The following is a 26,584-nucleotide window of genomic DNA, read 5'->3' as shown; positions in this document are numbered from 1 at the left end:
TTTTTTTTTTTCCCAGAATGCAATTTAAATGGAGCCTTGAGGCTGGTTTTTCACTGAACACTACTTCTGAGATCCATACATGTTGTTTTTAATCAGCACTTCATCCTTTTTATTCCTAAGTAGTACTCCATTGTATGGCTGCACCAATGATGTATCTATTTACCAGTTGGAAGGCTGAGTTGACTTATTTTTGGTGACTGAATAAAAGCTGCTCTCTCTTCACCTACAGGTTTGTGTGAACAGGTTTTCATTTAACCTGGATCAATACCCAGGAAAGTGATAACTGTGTCACAGGGGATTTGTCAGAAATTACCAGTTTTCTAAAGTGACCTTACAATTTTGTGACTTCTCCAGCAATCTGAGTTTGTTGATCTGCACTCTAACCAGAATTTTATAGTTTTAATAGGTTATGTTATCTTACTCTTTATATTTTCCTAATGATTTATGATAGTAAGCATCTTCTTACGTGCTTATAGGAATCCATTTATTTTCTTTGGTAAGAGAAATACATCTTTTCAGATCTTTTGCCCATTTAAATTTTTTTTTTTTATTTGCATTCCAGGTACCAATCACTTATTGGGCATTTTTCTTCAAGCCTATACCTTTAAAGATCTGATACCATCTTTAGGATAGAGAAAACACTTGCTTAATGCAGGAGGAGGTTCCTCCTTCAATTTTTAAGAATTTTAAGGTTTCGATCTGTTGAACTGGGAAGAGCCTTAATGGATAGCTGGCCCTACTGTTATTGGACTAGTTACATTTGGTAGGTGCCTTTCAACTTTTCAAACAGCTACTTTTCATTCTTGCTATTTCAGTTCATCTTGTCATCCCCTCAAGTCTTTCTTTCTTTCATCCAAGTTTGGTACTGTGTGCGTCTTTTTCCCACGCTAAAATTCCTCACTTTGAGCAAATGTGTCGCCATCTTATTCAGACATATGCCTTTTTTAGATTCCTAAAGTTCCACAAGGTATTAACCCTATACATTATATTCTTAACTGAGCTTTTACTTCTCACTCTTATTCAACATTCAGGAAGGCATGGACCTATTAACAGTGAAGTTTAAGTATTCTGTTGGCCATTGGGCTAGTACTTGTTGCTCAGTGCATCATTTCACAACTGAGAACCTTCTGGTTTTATTATAAAAGAAACTGGTGCTTCAAATAATTCCTTTCAACCTACAGATGATTCCACTATTTCCTAGCTTTTAAAAAAAAATGAGGGGCAGCCCAGGTGGCTCAGCAGTTTAGTGCCACCTTCAGCCCAGGGTGTGATCCTGGAGACCTGGGATCGAGTCCCACATTGGGCTCCCTGCATGGAGCCTGCTTCTCCCTCTGCCTGTGTCTCTGCCTCTCTCTCTCTCTGTGTCTCTCATGAATAAATAAATAAATAATCTTAAAAAAAAAAAAGAATGTTACATGTAACACTGTAAGCTTAAGGTGTGTAGCTTACTTTGATGCATTCTGTATTGCAACAGGACTACCATGGAGTGGTATGTACATTACATAACCAGCATAACATTATCTATATTCATCATACTGCACATTAGATCTCAGGTTTATTACTCATTACAAGTCTGTACCCTTAAACACCACCACTCTTACCCACTCCCACTCCAACCCTTTGGGTACGATCATTTTACTGTTTGTTTTTTTTACATCTTTAACTTCTTTAGCTTGAATATAAGTAGTCTTCATACAGTACTTGTCTTTATGTTGCTTAGCTTAATGGGCTCAAGACCCATCCATGTTGTTGCAGATGGAAAGGTATCTTCCTTTCTCATGGACAATTTAACTTATTTAATAGGTCTCCTGTTTACAGGATGAAATGTGTGGCTTGATCTTAGTATTTATTTAGATTCATACATTGGTGTTTCCTTGTTTTTTTCTTTTCACCCCGTTAATTCTTTCATTCAGTGAAAGACTCTTCAAATCCTTTCTGGAACCTAGTAGGATACAAATAAATGGCTAATATTATAGAGACAAATCTATGATCTCATATTCTTCCAAAAGCAACTCTGGAGTTGCAGAAATATCCTCCAGGAACTCTTTGTTACCTACTTCAATTTTAAGAATTCTAAGATCCGGAGAAATCACAGGTTACACACCTAGAGTATTAAAGCAAGGATTCTAGAACTGGGTCACACTCCCAGATCCAGTTTTTTCCCCTTAAATATAAGGAATTCTAAAACATGTTGAATGGGAAAGCATATATGATACTAGAAACCAAAAATCAAAACCCTACCTTGAACATCATGATGAAAGAAAATTCATGGGTGAATATAGCCAATTATTGTTTTTTTTTAAATTATTGTTAATTCAAGCAGGTGTTTTATAGTTTTGCTGTTTTAGGCATGTAGTATGTTTTATGCATCATTACAATTATCACAAGGGTGGTACCAGTTATTTCTAAACTACTCAAAAGCCATCCTGGTGGCAAAAACATTTTTTAAACTGTTGAGGACATGCCACATTTTCTCCTTTCCTTAAGAAAACATATCTTTTAGATGCAGATAAATATAAACTGGTCACTGAGCACTGTTTTGTTTTTTTTTTCCTTGACGGAGCTTCTTATATTCAAAACATACTTAAAAAACATACTTTTAACTACCAAACTACCTGTTTGACTGATCAATAATAGAATATAGGAGAACTGACCCAGAGTATTCACACGTATTAGTTGCTTAATGCTACTGAGGAATTAGGTTATTTAGGAACTGAAAAGTAATTTCAAGAATTTCACCGCTGGAGACACCTGGGTGGCTCAGTGTTAAGCATCTGCCTTTGGCTCAGGGCGTGATCCTGGAGTCCCTGGAGTGAGTCCTGCATTAGGCTCCCCATGGGGAGCCTGCTTCACCCTCTTCTAACTGTGTCTCTGCCTCTCTCTCTGTCTCTCTCATGAATAAATAAAATCTTAAAAAAAAAATTTCACTGCTGAATCCCCAACTAAAATTTTATTTCCTTGAGCTAAATAGAACATATACAGATCCATTTAAAAAAAAAAGTCATCCTGTTAGGCAAATTCAACCTGCTAACCTAGTTTTAGTCCAGAACCAAACCAGTGATAGTCAGCAATTACATAGCCACCAGGTGAGCTTTCTTGATGGTTCTTTGTGGAATAAATGAGAGAAATAAGGTGTCTAAGTACCAATGGAACAATTTTCTTCCTAACCCAAGCTAGCCACTGGTAGTCATCTTGTCCTAGTTGGCTCATTAGATTCCTGTGTGCTTGTCTTCTCTGAGAAAAAAAAAAAAAAAATCTTATCAGTTCTTATTTCAAACATGTCAGGTGACTATTTTCCCACAATACCTTAAGCTCATCATTACTGGGGGAAAAAAAATTGTTCCCAAAACTTTTAGTCATGAATGAGTACACAACAACATCTGGATATTAATTCCATGGTGCAAGGATTTCCTGCAAAGTACCTTTAATATGTTTGCATTGGCAGCAAGCATTAGGATGTGCTAATTTTGGCACCGTAAGTTAATATGTGTAGCACGACACATTCGATAGTCACCCCAACCAGTATTTATCCATATGAATAGAAAAACTGAACAAAAACATAGTTCTGATAAAGGCTGCATTCATAAACCCAGTACAGTTTAATTTTTTTCACAATCGAGGGCGCTATATAGGATTGCTTTGTTAATGATAAATAAAGACAGGAATTATTTAGAAAATAAAGTACTTCACCATTCTTTACTGTTATATATTAAGTGTCTTGCTATATAAAATATACCCTCAAGAAGTCAAAATATTTGAAATCAGTGTTTCAAATAAAAATCATAGCTATGTTACTGTTCAGCAACTCCATTCAAATAAACATGGTACTGCGTCTCAAAAAAAAAAAACAATGTAGCTGAGGCAAAAGCTTAGAAGTTTGCATTCTGGGCGTATAAAAGAAACACCTCACTCTGCATCCTTTAAGACTGCCACTCTGCTTCAGTAATTTGAACCTGCCACATCTTTAACAGGTAAAGCGCTGTGCTAAGAATATAAAAAGTTATAAAAAGGCAATCATAAAAGATTAAATCTTGGTAGGCATGTCAGCTTTCTTTTAATAAAAACAAAAATAGTCATTGTCATCTAGTTAAATAAGTCTCTTGTATAGAGTGTTCCAGTTATTGAAAAAGGGCCCTTAAAAAACCCAACTGCCTAAATCTTAAACCCTACCCCCTCTTGCCCCATAATACATGTTTGAGGGAAGTCATTTAATGTGCAAATTGGCAAAAACAAATGTGGAGGAGGGGACTTCTTGAAATGACATGCCCGATCAAGTCTTGGTTTATTCTTTTACAATATCAACTTCCAAAAAGTAAAATAACCAAAGTAGTCCTAAAAATACACAAAACAGACCTTCATCTTTGCATTCCTTTCCCAATAAACACAAAAAGTATGTACAGCATGTTTAATAATATGCAATATGCAAAAGCTTTGTGTTGCTGTTAGCAACATCTATACCCACCCACCCTCCTTATTCACAAGTGTACCTCTACTAAACACAATTACATCACTAAGCCTGTTAGTTTGAAAGGGTCTTAATTTGTTAAAACTGGAAAATCTTTGTATAGGGGCTCCACTCATTAGACTCAAGGTTATAGACTTCCACCGTATTCAGAAATTCATTGCCATCAAATCCTCCCACTGCATAAATGGTGTTCCCTACAGTCGCAATCCCAGCGTTACTCCTTGGTGAAGTCATGTTTCTCATCATCTTCCATTCATTTCTAGTTGGGTCATACATCTCCACACAACTGATGGCATGAGAACCATCAAAGCCACCACCTACAAACAATTTTCCTAAAAGAGAAATGAACCAAGGTAAATTTAGAATAAGAACTAAATCTGTTTTTTGCTAAAATCAGTGGTTCTTAGTAAAATACCTGCTCATTCTATCAGAAAGTACTCGTTAAATGCCTCACTAATGTTTAAGTGCTCTCTCTCTAGGAGCTGTGGATACAAATAGAATAAAATTGATAAAAACTCATTCATACATGAAACTCAGGCAATTTAAAAGGAGAGGGGTAACATCTAACTGAAGTGTAATTCCCACAATTCTTTGTGTGGGCTACTAGGATTACCATCTCACAGATGAAATGAGGCAAAGAGAGAGAGAGGTGGCAATTCACCTAAAAATGCAGCTAACTAGCAGCAAGCCAAAGTACTTGTGAGCACTGGAAATTTTTTATCAGTCCAGTGCCTAAGAACTAAGATTCAAAAGAAGTTACAGTAAAGCAGATTTCAGTTAACTAAACATTTTGAGCTTTCAACTATATAAAATTATTTTGGCACAGAAACTTCCTGGAAACAGATCAGAGTTACCACTGTTTTCAAATATATATGCAATAATAAAAATTCATTATTTTCTCATCTGTCAATCTGTCTGCATCCATATATTATAGAAGAACTGACAAGCTTCAGGGTGGGCTGTAGGTTACAGGCCAGTAGGCTACTTGATGGCATGTCTACACATCTATGCCTTTAGTAGTTGAGCCACAAGTTTAAATCAGATTCTGCTTTATTCCTAAGACAATGCTAACTAAACTCATTATTATAATTACATAATTAAACATGTAAATCAATAAAATGAAAAGCTGCACCTACATAAAAATAAGTTGAATGCTTTGGAAAGACTTGTTAAATTAGTCTTAAGTTCTGCTTCCAATTAGGTATGGAGTAGATAATTAGATGATCTAAATTTGCTTTGCAAATCAAAGTCTTTGAATTCCTGCTCTAAAGGAACAGACTCCAAATGATACATTTTGCATATAGTTTATGGAAGAAAAGGACTTAGAACTTCATTCAGTGAACCCAAGACTAGTGTTTTGATATATTTATATTATTATTATTATTTCAAGTAGTCTCTGATTAGAAAAGACTTCTAAAAGACAAGCCGTCAATCCCTACTGCATCACAAAAGATGGCTGCTTCTGAATTCTAATTATACAACTATATAGTTATCACTGATGTTCTCTTGGAATTTTAGAACAAATCCTTGCCAGTCCATATTCCTCACCTTTCCAAATCCCAACACTCACCATCAAGAACAGCTACGCCAGCTCCTCGCCTAGCCACATTCATGGGTGCAATTAAAGTCCAGGTGTTGTTTTCAGGATTATAACGTTCTACTGTGTTCAGGCAATTCCAAGACTCTGCACCTCCAATTATGTACAAATAACCACCAAGCTCACAGACTGCAGCCTGGTGTCTACCTATAAAATCAAGTTTAGCCAAAATTATTACTTTATCTCCCAAAACTAGAAGTTGTATGATACATATTGTTGATTCAGAAGTCTTAAAAAAAAAAACAAAACCAAAAACTTTAAGAACCAAAAAAGAAAAAAAGGCAACTCACGAATGTTAAGAGGAGCACAGCTTGTCCACGACTTTGTTACAGGATCAAACACATCACAGTTTTTCAGTCCTTTTTGACCATATGGATCAGAGCCACCAACAATGTATAATTTCCCATTCAGAGCACATACTCCTATATGAATATAAAATAAGGTTATAGATTGACAATTTAATTGTATTTAAATATGGATTATCCCAGAAGAACAGTAATTTTACCTGCATTACAACGGTTAGTTCTCAATTCTGGAACAGGAGTCCAGTCATCGATGCTTGGATCATACATCTCTCCACAGCTCAGGTCATCTGAGTGGCCATTCGATCCACCTACCACATAGAGTTGGCCCTGTATCAAGAGAGAGAGAGATTAGACTTTCTGCCATTCTGCAGTTACAAGAAACAGCTGAATATGTTTCTTCCTTCAACATAATACACTAACCATGAGTACAGCCATTTGAAATCGAGCCCTTGGTGTTCTCATAGGGGCAAGAAAGGACCAGTGATCTGTATGTGGATCATAGCATTCAACTGTTCGAAGACATTCCTCTCTGTTATAGCCACCTGGTAAAAAGAACCATCAAGATTTAAGTTTAAGATACTAAACTGGACCAGTTTCTGGTCCAAAATGATTTAAGTAATCTGCACAATGAGAAAAAGAATTTTTATCCATGAACTTACTAAGGCCCCATTAGCTGACGTTTTAACTAAGGGCTTATAATGGCCAAACAACATGACCAGTATGAGTAAACTGCTTAGTCTTGGCTTGAAAATAAGGACAGAACAATTCAGCTACATTAGAGTTTAAGAATTAGAAACAGACATTTACTTAAATGTTAGGCAATACAGTAACACTTATTTTTTTTAATTTCTTGGTCTTTAAAGTGGAATGCCAAGAAAGAAGGCATATTAAACCCCCTCTTCCAAGGTTCACATGTCACAAGCAAGCACAAATGTCCGTTTGAGAGGCTTAGCCAGTTGAGAGTTTCTAAGAAAACCCTCATCCTTCTGTTCTTACCTGCTGCTATGAGCTTGCCATTCATCTCTGCTGTCCCCAGACCAGATCGTGCATACTGCATGGGAGACATGGGCTTTTCTATTAGCTCATCTGGCTGCATCTCAAAGCTTAAACTTTTAATTAGTTTTGGAGTACTCGTTGGTGAGCTCTGTGGGCTGTTTCGCCCGTGAAGGAAAATGACACAGAATATACCATCCAGCACAGCCAGGCACAAGTAAGTATTATCTGTAAGCACAAAAGTTTATGTTTAGGATGTAATTATTATTACTTTTGGTTGCTGTGTGACCCTGAATTGGGACTCCAGATTCCAGACTGAACGATCTGCTGTTTTCCAAGTTTAGTTGCTTCGGAGTTTTTTCTCCACAAATAGTCACTTTCAAAGTTATTAAATGGTTCTCCTCAAGACTTTTTCTTTAAAAACAAATAACTCAAAGATAATCTGACAAGTGTAATATACTTACTTGAAGTCTTTTCCGAAGCAACGATTTTCCACTCATGCTTAGGGCTTTGTACTGTAGCATTTGGAGAAGAGAGACATCCAGTGGAACTGCTACTTAGCGGCTTATGGCCATTCTCACGTGGTGGCTTTTTCTGCAAAATCAAGAGGTAGCTACAGAAACCTAGCCAAAGACTATACCTGGTGTACCTCTGTTCCTTTGCTATTCCACAACACTGAAAAAACAGGAGTATTTTTCACCTATGTATGACCTATATAGCATACCTAAATTTAAGACAAATCAACACTTTCCAACTGTCACAAATTATTGGCATACTTCCATCTCCACTTGTAATGAAACAACTACACCTAGACAAGGAGCCTGGTCAGGAAAAGCTCAACTTAAGCCAAAAAACAAACAAAAACAAAAAACAAAACAAAACAAAAAACCAAAAAAGTTGCATATCAAGTATCACAATACCTCAATGGAGGAGGAAAAGAAGGACCCCCCCCATTATCTACATAAGCTCACATACTCTTTATATTAAGTACAGAATCATCTTCCAAAAGAAGTTATTAATTTAAAAGGGTATGAATTATCTGAAATAATACATTTAGCTCATTGTCTCTAAGCAACTGTGAAACCTAATTAAATCCTATGTATGGAGATCTTTCATTCAATGCCAGCAAAAGTGACCAGACATTTATCCAATCCAGTTCCTCTGAGAAGTTATTTTCCAGGACAAAAGTGGCAGTTAAAAAAAACACTGAATGGCATTTTTCTTCAGGACCACCTTATAGGTATTATAGCGTGCTTTTGACAAATCAAACTACATCAAAACACAAAAATAAAAAATAGTAACCAGAAGTGGAACAATAATACTAAAAGAACCAAACATTCACAAAAGTAGAATACACAGGTACACTAAGAGGAGGAGAAATGGGCAAAGCTATAAATTTTCAAATGACTGTAAGAGAATTATATTTTGTTCTTGTGTATGAGTTCCCTTTGATGGTTTTTTCCCAATTACTTTAGCCCTTGACACTTTAAAGGATACAATCATACAGAACTAGAGGAGTCAAAGACATCCTAAGAAGAACTACCAAATGAACAGGTACCACCTTCCAGTACCTGACCAAATCTGCTTATCCCCAGGGCCAGAGCCACATGGGTAGGTAAGATTTATAGCAGAAATTCCTATTTTGGGGGAAATAAAAAGCCATGTAACACTCTTTAGAGGAAAAGATTTTGGCAGCTACTTGAAACTGTGAAAAGTTTGGTCTGGGCCATTTTTACAGAATATGAAGGCTATTTTGAGAAAAGGCAGAGAATGTACCATGTTAGCATTAAATCCTACTTAGAAAAAAAAATTCTACTTAGACATTATATACCTAGGTATATAGGCGCTTTATTCACATCATCTCTTTTAATCCAGTAAGGGCAGTACTGTCAATCTTGTTATAGGTAACAATACTCAGAGAAGACATGCATTGCCTAATGCAACACAACTAAAAGATTAGAAATTCTGAGTATAAAGCCTTTTTATGACAGACTTGTGTCCTCTGCTACTAGAAATTACAAGGTACATAAAACCCCATCCTAACCTGTGGGAAGAAGGGATCCAAAGTATTATATATTGACGATGCTTATATTAAGAGCATTTATCATAGTAAGAAAACTATTCTAACATCTAGACTATAATTGAGAAAAAAACGTGAAAGAGAAAAGCATGGTAACAATGAAAACCACTAGGGTTTTTTTGTTTGTTTTGTTTTTTAAACAAGTCATACAGAAATGCTGGTTAATTCCTTTATATTCCTTCCGAAACATTTTCAAACACCATCCTTTCTTCTTTATCTTCAAACTTTCCTCCATCAACTTCTCTCACTCAGCCACCCACTGGTCCCACTTTCTTTGCCTCTAGCTCCCAGGGGGTAATCTCTGGTGACTGTTTCTTTTTCAGACACTATTACTTCTTAAGCTAAGGGATCCTCTTTGGAACCTATACCCACTAAAGGTTACCAAGTGGCCTCCCAAAACTAATGCGAAAGAGAAGGTATCTATAACCCTCTTCTACATAACCTCTCAAAGAATGATTTGACACAGTTAACTATCATTCTCCTATGCTCGCTAGCTTTTTAATGTTTTGATTCTTATTTCCTTTCCTAATGGCTTCTTCTCAAACCCTTTTCCTATTTTTCAAGCCTAATGTGTCCCCTCATCCTGTTTTACTTCATGATCTTTACCCAAGGAACCACCTTCTTCTAATGAGTCACAGTCAGAATCCCACCTTCTCAAATTCTTCCCTTTCCTTCATTTTCTTATTCTAAATGATCACTAACTTTTGAAACTATAAATGTCTACAGTCTACTCTTCCTCCTTCAGGCCCTTGGATCAAGCACTCATCATTTTATAGCCACTGGCTGTAATAGTCTGTAAACTGTTCTCACAAGCTTTAGTCTACCTTTGTACTTGGTCATAAATAATTGAAGGGTTTAATGCAATCATTTAGTAGAGTAAGAAAAATAAAAGGAAACAAACCACAGATCACCTAGAGTCCCGTGACCTAGAGACTGCCTACCTGATAGTTAACCATGTGTCTAAAATACGACCAATGCATAGATTTTTGCTATATAGAAATATAGTAATTTAATCAATCCCCCTATTGTTGGATTATTGCCGTTTCACGCTTATTGAAGTTACAAAAATCTCTCTTCGTATCACCCTCGTACCTGGTCTAAAAATCTTTGAAAGTTCCTCACTACTATAGAATCAAGTGTAAGCCATCAGGTGGCATTTACTTACTTTTCCAATCTTGTGACCTGTCTCTCACATACATTTCTGTCTCCCATACCTAACATCATGGCCTAACTTATCAGGCACTCCAAATTTGCTTATTGAAAGAGTAATTTTTTTTAAAAAATGGTAACATCTTTAGAGTTACGAGGAAAAAATATCCTAAATGCTCAAAATGCACAACTACGAACAAATTTCTCAACTAACTCAAACCCTGACACTTTTTGTGAAAATAAAGATATTTGGCCACTACTGACACAGAATACCTGAGTACCTAATGTTAGTTCTATCATGTACTTGGTAACTATTAAATAAAACCACTCCTTAAAACTGGGTTAACTCAGCCTACTCTAGTTTATCCTTCATAAATACAATACTGAGCTAAAGGTCAAACAAAAGAATGCATACTATATGACCATTTATGTACATTTCAAACATAGGCAAACCCATCTATTGTTTCAGAAGTTAGAATAATGGTTTCCTTCTAGGTTGTATAGGGAAGTGACTGGGAATGGGCAAGGGAAGGCTTCTAGAATGGTAGAAATCTCTTCTTGAACCAAGCAGTGTTTAAACTAGTGGGTTCACTATTTGACACTTATGATTTGTGTACTTTCCTGTTAATTATTTGTCCACAGACTAAAAAAAAGTTTATACCTGAGATTTTTGAAAAAAATCTGGGTCTAACAACACTCATTTGTCGCAAACAACTATGTTTTGTAATCTAACTCAAAAAATCAATTTCTACATTGCTTCATCTTATTGGCCTTTTCTCTTACTACCTATAAATCCTATTCATTGAGGAAAAAAAATCTCAATGTGTTGAATTCACTTCTTTTTATGTGGCAAAAAAACAGTAGTAACTGTCAAAATGATAGGCTTGTTTTGTCCCGAAAATGTTTCTGTTCAGTTATACCAATGAAATTCTTCCACTTTCCTTTATTAAAGGAAAATTTCAGTACACTATAAAATGCTCTAATCACATTTTAACCTGAGGTTACCTCAGATGTGCAATGTGTACCTGCACAAACTGAATGTGGTCATCATCACTGCCAAACACCTCAGCCTGTCCATCTAGTAGGTTCCCATCAAGCAGCTTGTGATCAGCTGAGTAGTACAAGGTTTGAACCTGCAAAACAGCAACAGAACACCCATGTGGCTACCGTCTCCATGGCTACTCCACTAGTATGAAGATCACACAAACGCCTCAAGGTAACCTCCAGTGTGCTTCTTGAACTTCTTGACATCTTGCTCTGGCAGGATCCCGAAGTAAAGAAAATACAGGTCATGGTTGTAAAAATTTAAAAAACAAAAATCAAATACAGAATCTTCTAATACTGGCCGAAGAGTCCTTGGCTTGATTGGCTTGAAAGAAATCTTCATTTTCTCATAGCTTCTATTATATAGCATTAAGAAAAAAGCACTAGTACAATATATATAGGCTCTTAAAAGAATGTACATATTTACAATTAAATATGGAATATGGTTTACACCTTTGAAGTGGTCTGATTTGCATTAACATATTTCTGTCCTGTAGGCAACGTCAAGAAAAACAGATAAAAAGCAAATGCAAAACGCAAACAAGCTGTAGATACTTCCCTTAGCAGATGCAAACACATGGTTAATGCACCTGATTTTCAAGTGGGAAATGATATAAACTTAAAGATCACCTGTTAGCCTTCTTAGACCATAATAACAGTACGTTTAAAGGTCTAACAGATTTGATAAGCCTTTAGTGAATCTGAAAGGCTTAAGTGAAACGACAGATGCAAGGTCACTCCACTGCTCCATCTGCATATGTTTAATTCCCACCATTTCGCCATCAAATTTTTCTTGTGTATTTTTAAAAAGTAGCCCAAGTTAAGTGAGTCACTATATGTATGAACAACACCATTGAAAAACACAAAGCTTTAAAGATAGAATCCTGTAAAGGAGTAAACACCATTAAATCATCATCGTTCTCTGCCCACAGCGGATTTTTCTTAGGAGAACTGGGGCAGGACTGCTGCTTCTTTACGTGTCAATACACTTGAGGTTTCTTCTTGTTTCTTCAGTCTTGGGTATCCTAGTTTTGTTAATAAACCTATGGGGAGATAAATCAATGGGGAGGAACAACCATTAGAAGCTTTTACCTACTTTTAAATTTAAAGCAAAAACCTGTGAAGAAAAATTAAGAATCTACAGAAAATTTCAGTACCACCTCCCATTTCTAAAGCAAATTACATGCTACTTAAAGGAAGTTAACAGCACATAATAAGCAAAGAAATAAAAAAAGAAAAGCAGAAGACCAAACTGAACAGTTCATTCAGCTCACCTGGACACCCCCCCTGTTTCTCAGCTTAGGGGTACCTATAGCAAAATTTAAATTCTTTAGGGTCATGGTTATAAAATAAAAGTGAAAGGGAATCCTTCATGTTATAGCAAAATAATTTTTAAGAATTGTTGAATCCCATTTACTTTAAAACTAACCTCTTCCATCAGCTCTTCCAGACTGTCTCCATTCTCCCAGATGCTACGCTGCACCCAGTTGATTACCTTTGTATACAATTTGCCATTGCTGGGTAAGCAAACATTATCTTCAAGCATTACCTCCAACTAGAGTTAGGAAAAAACAGCAACACATAGATCAGTGTTGAGTCTCTAATTCTCAGCTTAGTACTCAATTTCATAATAAAACGGTCACAGATGCCCAACTGCATTCCATACATTTAGTCTAATTTACAAGAAAATCAGTAGCCAAAAAATAAAACAGGTGGGCAGAAAACTGTTACACTGCTAAAAGTACAGTATTATTCCTATGTACTGTTTTCTTTTTGCAACTGTTACTTACATGCTAGAAACATGGACAAAGATTCTGTGCCTGGAACTAAGTACCTCTTTATAGATTTTTACTCCTTACCTTTAGCCGTGGAAGTTTAAGAAACTCTTCCTCTTCTGAAATTTGTAACAAATGCTCCTGAATATAAGCATCAACCTTATTCAACAAACGGGAGTCTCCCATACAACTTGCAAAATTTCGGTAAGAGATGCAGCTGGTAACATCCATTCTAGATAGTAAATAATCACCACAAACCTTGGAAAAGAAACACACAATACCAATACTTACATAGGTTTTATTTAACAAATATTTAATACTCAATGTATAAGCATTATGTGTAGATATAAAGATGAATCATAAACCACTGCCTTAATTGAACAACTTTATCATTGGGAAGAACATATGCATACGAACAATAAACATTAAAGAATGCTATACAAATGTCTCAGCTATTGAAGGAAAGATGCAACACACTGAAATGCTGTGATAATGCATATGAAATATTCAAATAAGTATTTCCAAATAGAGTAATTAGATAAGACCTATCATGAAGGCAATATCTGAGCTGGGATCTATAAGAAAGATGATGTTGAATGCAGAATAGAGGAAGTAGGGAAGAGAGATACTGTGAACAATTTAGTTTGGCTGGAGCAAAAGATAAATAGGAAACAATTTTGGAAAGACAACAACAATATTAGGGAATACCGGTGATGCTAACTTGAGGAATATGTGCTATAAATCATACAAGGATTTTTTTATTTAAGAGAGACAGATAGTGACAGAAATAGCAAGAGAGAGCACAAGTGAGGGAGAGGGAGAAGCAGGCTTCCCACTGAGCAGGAGTCTGATGTGGGGCTCAATCCCAGGAAGGTGAAGGCAAGTGCTTCACCAACTGAGCCACCCAGGGGCTACTCTAGTATAGAAGGATTTTTAAGCAGAGAAATGACATTACAGGAGAGATCAGGAAACTTCCCCTTAAAGGGCTAAACAGTATTTTAAAGCTTTTGGGACATACTGTCTTTGTTGCAACTACTCAACTCTGTCACTAGGTGGAAAGCAGCCAGGGACCATATGTAAATGAAATCTGTGTTCCAATAAAACTTTATAACAGGCAGCTGGCTTGATGCTTGCAGTATACTGACCTCCAAATTAGAGAATTAAATGCTTTTTATCTTATGAATTATGAAGCAGTTCTCAAGGACGTTAAATTCTAGAAAGAGTCCTTTTAAAGAGACACTCCAAAGGGTCGACGAACAAATGATCTGGGAATATAAGTTAATTAACTCTTGAGACAAAAGAGTATTTTACACCCTGCTATCAATGACTGCTACAGCTACCTGGCCAAGAAGACTACTAGAAGACCAAGGGTTTAGCTTAAATTATCCGAGAGAAGTATGACCTTGCTATATTATTGTAGCTAAATGGTTAACAAATGGTTAAAATAACATTCACGGGTGGGGGTGACTGGGTGACGGGCACTGAGGGGGGCACTTGATGAGATGAGCACTGGGTGTTATTCTATATGTTTGCAAATTGAACACCAATAAAAAATAAATTTACAAAAAAATAACATTCACTCCTCTATAGGAAAAAGGGGCCATTTTTAAGCTCTTGAAACTGACAAATTGCTTATTTTTTTAAAAGAAGATTTATTCATGACAGACAGAGAGAGAGAGGCAGGCTCCATGCAGGGAGCCCGATGTGGGACTCAATTCGGAGACTCCAGGATTATACCCTGAGCCGAAGGCAGACGCTCAACTGCTAAAACACCCAGGCGTCCCTGACAAATTGCTTATGATAAATTATGCATCCTAACCATGAAAAAGCAGACTTGTTACTAACAGTCCCCCTTATATGTTACTTCTGGTACTCTACCTGCTTTACTCGGTCCATCTTCAGCTTTTTTGCTGCAGAATAAACATCTTTTACCAATTCTTTATCAGCTTTCAACCTATTAAAAAAAAAGTTATCACTTAGGATACTAAAGCCTTAAAACAGATAGTTAATTGAAATAAATTTAGAGAGACTTGGAATTTCCTGATGGCATCTCCTAATTATACAATTATAAAGCACTTACTGAGCAGTGTAGGCATAATTCAGTAAAACTTCAACAGCTTCTGGATTGAGATCATCAAATTTAACATGAGAAATTCCGTGAGGATCACTATCACTATTAAAGATTTCAAATAAATAGGGGCTGCAGCAAGCCAGGACTGCTCTGTGTGCTAACATCTCATGGCCACAGACCTGAAATTATAAGGAATTAAAATTAGAAGTATTGTGGACTATGTATTTCTCTAGCTAATTACCACATTAGATTCCTTATCTAATGTTTATAGGTAAATCACTTTTTTAAAGTTATTTCATGAAATGCCTACCATGAAAAATAAAATAAGCAAATCTAAGAACTTACTGCTTTTGGTAATAAAATATCATTTTTGTAGGTTTCCAATTAAGTTTTAAATACCTGAAGTCGAACATCACAGAACTGGCCACTTTTCCTCAGAGCATTTAATTTGGCAACAGAAGACTCAATAAAATTTTCATCTTCAAACATTAAATATCCATTGGGAATCATTTTTGCTTATAAATTTGGCTATAGAGCAGAAAGAAAGCTGTGTTACTTTACTTGTGAATGATGATTTTTATAATTATATCTTGAAGAATAATATGGTTTATTTTTAAATTCCATCCTATCAACACAAAAATGTTATTACACAAAAACACTGCATAAACACTGGCACTGAATGTCCAAGTATTTGTGCTCCCTAAACTTTGGTCCTAAGTCTTTTAAAGGATTCATACAGCGGTGAGTATCTCAACACCTCTGTCTAGGTTTCCATACACATTCACTGCAGAGGGAAAAGGTCAACCCAGCCCTGCCCAAACCCATAGAACAAGCAACCTAAGAAGCCTGGAAGGACGTAAAGTTGTAATCACAGGTTTCCCTCATTTGGGCTGCTTTACTCCCAAATGACAAAAATGATATATAAGACAAACTTAACTTCTGTTCCCTTTGCAAGGTTCAGATATTAGAAATCACTTATCTCCAAAGAATAGATATTAGAAACAATGTTCTTTTTAAAAATGCCCATTTCACCTTTACTTGTGAACTGACAAATGGCTATACAAGATCTATCATTAAAAAGCAGTAATAGATTTCAGTTTGAGCTGACTTAATTCAAAACGATCTGCAGAAAGAAAAAAATAGAAAAATGTTTTTTTTTTCTACAAATGATTATTGACTTCCTCTTCAAGAAAGTTATGAAAGGCTATTAGTGTACTGGGCACAGTCTTCAGAAAAACAATGTGTCTTAATGTTGCACTGGGCACTGAATATTCACTTACCTACTGAACTGGCAAGAAACGGGATTTCTGGGACTTCTTAGATATTCCAAGGACAAAGGAGTGTTAAAACTCAGCACTTCCTCAAGGTATGAAGACAGGTGGTTGAAGTGAAGGCAGAGGTGTCTTAAGCTCTAATGGTGATTCCAAAACTATCAGGCTTGAAATGATGTAATCAAGTCCTTAAAAGCTATAGACACGAATTTCTTCTGTGATAATCATGCATCATAATCTGTAATAATGACAATGGTCAAAGACTGTCATTGATCTAAGAGGATCATACAAAGTCCTTAAAGAAATGCTGATGTAAATGACACAAATGCAACTATACATAAACATTTTTCATTTAATCTGCAACTATTCAGGTGATCCAAAAACAAAACAGAACAAAAAGAAACTTCCCTGGAAGACAGGAGCTAAAAATGTGTATCATTTAAGTGAGATATACAAGCACAAGATTAGAGAACAAATATAAATATTGGTTAACTCTAATATTCTTTATTATTAGATTGCAACACACAAACATGATCTCTCCATTTTCACCAGACAGCAAGTAACCTTTGGGCATCATTCTTTTTTTTTTTTTTTAAGGTACTTTTTTTTTTTTTAATTTTTATTTATTTATGATAGTCACAGAGAGAGAGAGAGAGAGAGAGAGAGAGATGCAGAGACACAGGCAGAGAGAGAAGCAGGCTCCATGCACCAGGAGCCCGACGTGGGATTCGATCCCGGGTCTCCAGGATCGCGCCCTGGGCCAAAGGCAGGCGCCAAACCGCTGCGCCACCCAGGGATCCCTGGGCATCATTCTTATACATGTATACATTGTTAAAGTCAAACCAGATACACTGTTCTGCAAAATGTGGTCTGTTCTTCCCAGCCTCTGTACCTTTGGTTCAAGTTGTTGTTCTTTTTGGAATACCCTAAACACAACCTCTGCCAGATGAACTCTTCCCTCCATAGAACCCCTGCCAAATTCTTCCAGGTGTGAGAAGTTTCTCCATATTTTCCACATACTGAACCCTCTCTGCAAGGCATGTGTAATCTTCCAGCTGGCCTGTTCTGGATTGGGCCTCTGTGGAACTACTTATCTTCCTTGATTCAAGGCCTTGGAAGGCAGAGCCTGTCATGTTCATCTTTGTATCCACCCCATCTCCCTACTACCAAAACAACTAGCCTGGAAACTTAAATATAAAGATGAGTACTTTGTTGAAGTGAACCAAATAAACAAAAGGGAAAGTACTAATACGTGTTCTTTATACGGTCCTTTTTCTCATCTGTAGTAATAAACTACTAATGGAATCAATTCTGGTTCAAACCACATCTTCAAAGTAATCATATTCAGTCTCCCTACCTCCATTTCCCCCCCACCTCCATTTCCCCCCATTTTCATTTGTCATCAACTATAAGTGTCAAATTCAGGAAACTAGAACTAAATAAATAATTTGAAAGATGTGCATAGTTTTTAAAATGGACATCTTAAAATTTCCTGGATTTTCCTTATACATCAATCAAACCCAGAATTCTAACAATTAGGTTCAGGTGAATGAAGAATCACTTAATCAAGAACCCACTGAAGGCTGGTCCAACTCCAATTGAACAAACTGTTAAATTCAACACGCACAATCTGTAATGTAGCTGGATACCACATGCCCTAACTGGTTTCTCCATAACTTAAGTTCTATTTCAAGGATACCCTGCCTGAGTAATTCTGACTCAGGTTGGGACTGCAGTCAATGCTTACCCCTGCAACGAAACTGTATCATATCATTACGTAATAATGATTTCTTCTGCTCTACAGCTGCATCTAGATTAGTTCTGCTTTTAAGAAATCAGTTCTAACAAATGATTTCCAAGTACCACACAATTCTATGTACACAGTACATTCCATCCTAAGGAAGCCTTCAGACATTTTTAGCCAAGACCCAACGCAAATTAAGAAAATCTTTGTATATATGGTATATACTTGGGTCGCCAATCCACAGACATGCTTGGTAACTCCTCACTTCAGTTTCATAAGCTGTTCTTAAAAGAAGGGTTGGGGGGGGGTGCGGAATCCCTCCACACCAATTATATTGCTATAATTAAAATATGCTTTTTGAAAAATCATAAATTTATGATATGGAGATTTATGAACATCTTAAACACTGACCAGTTTTATTTATTCAGTGTTGATCTGTAAACTAGTCTTCATCTAACCAAAAATAAAAATGACATCTATTTATATTTTATAAATTGGAACTTTTTTTTAAACATTTTATTATTTATTCATGAGAATACACAGAGAGGAGACAGAGTGGCAGAGGCACAAGCAGAGGGAGAAGCAGGCTCCATGCAGGGGGCCCGACGTGGGACTCGATCCAGGGTCTCCAGGGTCACACCCTGGGATGAAGGCAGGCACTAAAACACTGAGCCACCCAGGCTGCTCATAAATTGGAACTTCTAACTTAAATTGTTTTTGGCCGCTTCAGTCCACTGGAAGAAAACACTGGAGAATTTCTGGAGCAACTCTAGGCATACAAATGTGTACAATATTAGTTTTGCAATAGAATGAGTTCTACATTTAGAACTTGAGGACTTTCTAGTACATCAAGGTCTTAGTATGAATTTCATCTCTTCAATGTTCTTTAATGATCATTTCAACTCTACTTGATTTTAAGAATAAGCCCGGATCCACCTGACATTTAAATTAATGCAGCAAATTTAGTTTATTCATTTACTGTCTTTATATGCTATAGGTCCCTACTCTCACCTCCCCCTCACCCCCAAATTGGAGGAGGTCATATTAACTCCTCCCTGCAAAATCATGTCTTTGAAAGTTCACAGTCACTTTCCCTCAAGTAAGCAATGGGCAAATTGAGTTTCAACCAATTCTAAAAATTCATGAGTCTTAGTTTGCTCTATGAAACTCAAACTCAGTAACTGGTAGAATAAAAATGTGGGCAGAATTTTTTTCTTTGAAAAGGCAAACCAAGCCAAAAGCCCCAACATCCTAGAGTTCCATAAAAGTATAAAACTTAAAAAGTTTTCTTTGGAATTTAAAGAATATGAAAACACTACTCCAAAGGGATATATGCACTCCTATGTTTACTGCACCATTACTTACAAGAGTCAAACTATGGAAGCAGCCCAAGTATCTATCTATAGATAAAAGGATAAAGATGTGGCATTATATAACATATATATACACACAATGAGATATTACTCAGCCATAAAAAAAAGAATGCAATCTTGCCATTTGCAACAATATGGTAAAATGCTAAGCAAAATATAGCAGAGAAAGACAAATATCACATGATTTCACTCATGTGGAATTTAAGAAACAAATGGGAAAAAAAGAAGACAAATAAACCTTAACTATAGAGAACAAAGAGATGGTTACTAGAGAAGAGGTAGGTAGGGAATGAGTGAACTAGGTAAAGGGGATTAAGAGTACACTTGTCTTAATAAGCACGGAGTCATATATGGAACTGTCAAATCATGATATTGTACAACTGAAACTAATATAACACAGTATGTTAACTACACTGGAATTAAAGCCTTACAAAATTTTCTTTGGTATTTAAAATACACACTCAGCTAATCCACCTTAAAAATTAAAACTGGGGTCAAATACAATATAGTCTGGTAAATACACTTAAGTTCCTTAGTATGGCCAGTGCAAGAAAATGGAGACACAAGCCTCATAAATGAGTAATTAAACTGCTTTAGTAACACTCAGAAGTTCACTTTTATGTTACCACAGGCCCCCAAAAGATTAGCTTAACCGAAACACAATTCAACAGGTCTTACCCAAGAGTTGTAAAAAAAGATAGGCACAATATGGCCTCCCCTCCAAATTCTTCTTGGGCCTTCAGTAAGTGCAATTTAAAATGTTATCTTCAAACTTTCAAAGCATCCTTAAAACTTCAAGGCAAATTACAAATATTAAGTTTCAAGGCACTCTTTTGAGGGCAGCCAACTCACAAAATAGCAATGAACTTTATTTTTTAAAGACAGATTTTATAATTATACAAAGTAAATTAATCTTTGTAAAACTAGAAGTTAAACATTCCCAAATAAATAAATACAAATTAAAAAAATAAACATTACCCATGTCCCCTCTCAAACTACCACGACTATCCATCTATATCAAAAAACTCACCAAACTCACTAACTTGCTTGCTCCATCCTCATTGTTCTGAAATTCTTAGATTCAAATTTATGGCACCAAACATATGGCAGGCACAATTTGGAATGGGATGCTCATAATACCAATAGAGTTAACTCCATTCCCCAGCCCTGAATACTTCACAGACCAACCAGAAAGACAGATAAATCAAGCAGTGAAAATAGTTCAAAAAAAAAAAAAAAAAGAAAGAAAATAGTTCAAACAAAAGAGGAAAGTGGTATGACAGCATACATATTCCAGAAACTGAAGCTGTTTCTGTTTCAATGGATTATGGTCTGCAGGATGCATATGGTAAATAGTGGGAGAAGAAATAAAGATCAATGCTAAGGTTTAAACAATGCCGGAGCAGAAAGAGATTATAGCAAGAACACTTTTAGAACTGGTCGGATGAGGGGGGGTCTAGAGGAACAGATAAAATATGGTAAGTACGGACGTTAAGATATTATATCCCCTTGCTTATTAGCTTGGTTTATGTGGCACCATCAAAATCAGTATCAAAATTAGAATTCCAAAAAGATTTAACCTTTATTTTTAGTTTGCTGCATGCTCAATGTTAGGAAAAAAGGGAAAAAAAGGAATTTGCTTTGGGGCATGATAATGCTCAGGTATCTGCTGGGTATCCAGGTTGATACCAAAAGTGTAAGAATACTGACCAGCTAGGTGGGAAAATACTGATAAGTTTAGAAATCATTTACAAGGTAGTAATTCAAGTTTACAAGTGCAGATAAGCATATATTTTATGTGTTAACAAAAACCCAGAGATCACTCCCTTGTTCTTAATTCCTCCATTTACACTCTCTAGCATAATAAAGTGGAAGGATCTCCAACCTTTTAGAACTCCTTCATGGAGATTTGATTATAAAATCATATTTTTTTTCCAAGATTTTATTTATTTATTCATAAGAGACAGAGAGAGAGAGAGGCAGAGGGAGAAGCAGGCTCCATGCAGGGAGCCTGGCGTGGGACTCGATCTTGGGGCTACCAGGATCATACCCTCGGCTGAAGGCGGCACTAAACCGCTGAGCCACCCGGACTGCCCTATAAAATCATATTGTTGAAAAGTCAATGAATGATTTTCAGCAGTACTTCATCTTAGTATCAGTGGTTAAGACATTTCCCTAGTAAGAAAACATCTTACATCAAAAAACCACATTTGCAAAACTATTCAATTGCCATCTAAAATATACCTTAAGCAAGAAAAAAATCCCACTCCCAAGTTAAGTAGCCCCAAAGACAGCAATTTAAAACTAAAATGAAAACCTGAGATCCTCTCGGGCTTTTTTTTTGGCGGTGTTGGGGTGGGGGGGGAGAGGGGGGTGTTAGAAAAACAAAACTGCAAATTAAGATAAATCAAGAAATTAATATCTATGAACTATAGGGATTTCATGTATTAGAAAAATTCAGAGGAAAATCATTCTGGGTCTGTTGTTCTAGTACAGTTTTACCACCAACTACCAAATTACAGACAGTTGATAAATGCTGCCAGCTAGCATTTAATGATACAATTGTTAATCCAATTCTTAGTGTTTGCCGCCTCTCCAGATACACAACTGCCCCCCCCCCAACATCTTTAAGACACTAAGTTTCAGCACGATTATGGCTAAAACTATTCATCATTATGTTGTTATCCTTAAATCAACCTCCAGCGCGGGCATTATTAAAAGAAAATGCGGATTCTGGTAGTCTGGTCCACGCTGGACTTGTTGAACTGTTAATAGGACTAGGCTTCCAGAGTGGTTACTTATTATTAGACAGAAGATCATCACAAAGTCCTGAAAGAACAGCCTGATACCAGGGTATCCTAATCCTCCATCGCGGGCAACAGCCATCAGCAAACAAAAACGCGCCCTTTAGGCATCGGATTTCTACTTGCTATAGGTCTTGAAACGTCAGCGGCTTCAGACAATAGATCTGGCTGGTACGTACGGAAGAAAAAGCAAATCTGTTTCTAAAATACTTGTGGCCCGAGCGTTCTCACATTCAGCTCTCCATCTCCTACATGCTCCCTGATACTTTCCTACCTTCAAGAATGTGTTATAACGAAACATCGGTTTGCAAGATGCGTGTGAGAATGGAAAACGAGCAAACCTCTCCGCCGACTTCTTTTGTAAAAACAAACAAACAAAAAAAAGTAGCGACGGCCTCCGAGTGGACTGAAGCGCCGGGTGGTAGCCCCGGGCCTTCCTCCGCGCGCGGCCGGGAGGGCGCCCACTCCCCAGGCTGCAAGGCTCGGCGCCCGGAGCCCGGCGCCCGCACACCCCCGGCTGGGATTGGCCGGCCACGCAGTCATTCAGCGCCGACACGTCAGGGCAGCCGCTCCCTCCCTCCTCCCGCCCCCTTCTCCCCGCGCTTGGCAAGAAAAGCGGGCAACGTGGAGCGGGAACAAAGGACCCCGCGGCCCACGGCGATCCGGGACGCGGTGCCACCCCACCCCAGGCCCGAGGCGCCCAAGCGGCCCGGGGCCGGCTCCGCGCCCCCACGGTCCCAGGGAGGAGAGTCCAGACTCTCGGTTGGATCCTGACAGCGGGAAAAGAGATTCCCGCGTCCCCCTCCTGGCAGGCATCCCTGCCCCGCGGCGCCGCGACCCAGCCCCCCCCCGGACCCCCCGGGCAAAAACTCCCGCCCCACTGCCTCCGCCCCAGCTCTCTGCGGGGCGGCCCGTACCGGCCTCGGCCGCCGACGCGACGCGGCAACCATGGCAGCGCCGGGAGCGCGGGCCCCGCGCGGCACCAGCTCCTCGCCCCCAGAAGGCGGCGGCGGCGGCGGCGGCGGCGGCGGCGGCTCGGAGCGTCCTCCCCCGGGACCAGGACGCCGCTCCGCGCCCCGCACCGGCTCCCTGGCCGGCCGCACCATCCCTCGGCGCGGACTCCGGTCGCGCCCTCCTCCCCCTCCACCGACCAGGACCTGCGCATATTACCTGGTTCATCTCTGAAGAGATGGAAAAACTCATGTCTGGAGCTTCGATGGGGAGCAGGAGGAAGCGGGCGGGAATCGGCCCCTCGGAAAGCGCCTGGAGGCCGCGGAGGGGGGAGCGGGCGCGCGGGAAGACGAGCGGTCAGTCCGCGGAGGCTGCGAGGAGGGGGCCGCGCCGCCGAGGGCTCGCGGGGACTCGCTCGCTCGCTCGCTGGCACTGCCGCGCCGAAGCAGCAGGCGGAGAGACTGTGCCGAGCAGCTCTGGGCGACCGACCTCCACGCGCGTCCCGGAGACACTGCCGCCGCCGCCGCCGCCCGCTCCCGCCGCACCCCCTCGCACGTCACCACGTGCGCCGCCGCCGTCGCCGCCGCCGCCGCCGCCGCCGCCGAAGCCTCCCGGCAGCTTCCGGCCCGAACCCGTCGGCCAATCACACGCGAGCACGAGAAAGCGCCCGCTCGCGGCCCCGCCCCCCGCTGCCGGCCCCGCCCCCTCCTTCGCCCGCCTGGCTTCCTGCCTGCGCGGCTCAACTAGGTCAGGGCAAGGTGATCCCGGGGGGAGAGGCGCGGTGCTCGGGCGCCACTCGCCCGACTTATCGCGCTGTCGTCTCCTTCCCGCGCCTCGCACCCTCTCCTCGCCCTCTCGGACTGTGCCGGAGCTGGGTTCCTCCGGCCGCCTCCACCTGTTCTGCCTCCCCCTAGGGGCACACTAGCCGGAGCTCAGACGTGGGAGATTAGGTTTCCCGACGTCAAATGTACATCCAGGCCACTGCCCCGGGCCGGAGCGGGCCGCGGTGGACCTTAGAGTCTGCAGCTGGCCGCGGGCCCTTAACCCTCGTCGGGGGGCTGGGGGGAGGGGCAGGCTGGGGGAAGGGGTGGAAGGATTCAGAATCCGGAAAAAAAGAAAAAAAGACCCACCACTGGAGAGGTCGGAGAAGGCCTTCCGTGGTATTAGTGTTGCGCTAAGAAAGCTGTTTACTTCTGCTTTTGGTCCCCCGGATTTCTGTTTGGTCCGAGCGTGGCGCTCCTTGGCCGGCCTTGCCCTCTTTTGGAAAAAAAGCAGCCTGGAGAACTATCCTAACCTCGTGGGGGCCTTTGAGACCACATGGCAAACTTAGGGATCCACGGGGCAGCTTGGCCCCCAAGAGGGGACACCGGAGGTCATACTGGGCTCTGACAGCGACTTCATGTGACTCTGAAGAGCATGCTGGAAAGTTTCCTAGATTAAAGGTGAGGGGATTTGCTGAGGTAAAGTCTAGCGCTTGGCAGAGGCTTCCAGGCTAATGTCCTGTTAGTTTATCCTGATTTGGGGAGGACGCTGAAGCGGTCTAGGCCAGACCTTGTTTGTCTTTGACCCCTCTGCTTAGTTTGTCCACCTTTCTAGGAGGAGCCTCCCATTCTTTTTTTTTTTTTTTTTAAGATTTTTATTTCTTCATGAGAGCCACAGAGAGAGAGAGGCAGAGACACAAGCAGAGGGAGAAGCAGGCTCCGTGCAGGGGAACGTGACACAGGACTCGATTCCAGGACCCCGGGATCACAACCTGAGCCGAAGGCAGCCGCTCAACCCCTGGGCCACCCAGGCGTCCCCAGGAGCCTGCCATGCTTTATCATGAACCATTTATGCTTATGGGAGCAGGAAAAATAAATGTCGGGGCCCTTCACCTGCAATAGAAACGTCACTAACTTTTCTTTCTAAAATCTTAAGGCAAGGAGGCTTGTCTCCCACCACCCCCATTCAATTGTGGGAGGGAACAGGAACTGAGACATCTATTAGGCTTCCTATATCTCGAGGAGAAAAAGACTACCATCTGCCACAGACGGGGCTCTTGTTTTGTCTTCTGATAATTACTAAGTGACAGCAGTGTTCACTTTTGTTGCAAATGGAACTGTTGGAGCACATGCCTCTTAAGGTCTTTTAATATCATGGGCTTCATTCTTTCAGTGAGAGAGTACGAATTGCCTACTTCGGGGAGGCACATGACTGCGTGGCCTGCTGGACACATGGTCCCCCTTGCTGTACTCTAAATAGTGCCTTTGTGACCTGAAACCGTCAACACTTTTCTTAAAGCTACAGTGTGATCAGTCCCTGCATTTTTGCCTTAGATGGAATTTCACATTTACATACTACCTTTTCTATAGAGGCATAATTAGGGGCACCTGGGTGGCTCAGTCGGTTAAGCGTTGGCCTTTGGGACAAGTCATGATCTCAGGATCCTGGAATGGAGACCCACATCGGGCTCCCTGTTCATCAAGGAGTCGGCTTTTCCCACGGCCCCTCCACCTGCTTGTGCTTTCTCTCCGTTTCTGTCTCTCTCAAATAAGGTTTTTTTTTTTAAAAAAAAAAAATAATAATAATGGCATACTTTATAAATTCCAATTCATCTTCTAGGCAACTCCAGACTCAAGCCTATCTATCCAAGTACCCTATAATCTAGATGAAAACTTGAAAGTGGAACGCTGGCAATTTCAACCTTAAAAAGTAACAAATTATGTTATTCTTAATATTTAACTTAGACAAGATATATTTGGAGAGTGCTTAATAAAAATGAAAGCTATCGACTTCTATTTTATGTCAGGCAGTGAGAAAGATAAATTAGGAATTGGTACCAGTCCGTAATCTTTCCATTTTTCTCTCTGATCCTGCTTCAGGCATCCTAGTGCTAAAACTCTGGCTCCTATTTTTTTCTTTATATATTAGTTTGCTAGGGCTTCTGTAACAAAGTAACACCAACTGGGTGGCTTATACAACA

General features: G+C 39.4%; 1 protein-coding gene across 3 annotated transcripts; it reads right to left on the bottom strand.

Annotated features, from left to right (window-relative positions):
• Positions 1-3,387: 3,387 nt before the first annotated feature.
• On the bottom strand, positions 3,388-24,978 carry IVNS1ABP (influenza virus NS1A binding protein). Of its 3 annotated transcripts, none has more exons than XM_072830877.1 (15): positions 24,753-24,978; positions 16,760-16,988; positions 15,879-16,007; positions 15,489-15,658; positions 15,287-15,362; positions 13,493-13,666; positions 13,063-13,188; positions 11,615-11,722; positions 7,825-7,954; positions 7,364-7,588; positions 6,788-6,909; positions 6,568-6,694; positions 6,353-6,484; positions 6,036-6,209; positions 3,388-4,797 (listed from the first exon to the last, which is right to left on the bottom strand). In XM_072830877.1, exons 3-15 carry the CDS (start codon positions 15,987-15,989, stop codon positions 4,544-4,546), a joined length of 1,929 nt encoding a protein of 642 aa, XP_072686978.1. In that variant the 5' UTR covers positions 15,990-16,007; positions 16,760-16,988; positions 24,753-24,978; the 3' UTR covers positions 3,388-4,543. The 3 variants fall into 3 exon arrangements, with proteins under 3 accessions (XP_072686978.1, XP_072686977.1, XP_072686979.1); XM_072830876.1 differs by lacking the exon at positions 24,753-24,978 and adding an exon at positions 23,842-24,216; XM_072830878.1 differs by lacking the exon at positions 24,753-24,978 and adding an exon at positions 22,946-23,158.
• Between the last annotated feature and the right edge of the window lie 1,606 nt (positions 24,979-26,584).

This window comes from Canis lupus, chromosome 6 (assembly GCF_048164855.1).
Source record: "Canis lupus baileyi chromosome 6, mCanLup2.hap1, whole genome shotgun sequence".
Taxonomy (NCBI): domain Eukaryota; kingdom Metazoa; phylum Chordata; class Mammalia; order Carnivora; family Canidae; genus Canis; species Canis lupus.
The sequence above is the reverse complement of the archived record's forward strand: the minus strand, read 5'-3'. Positions and strand labels throughout refer to the sequence as shown.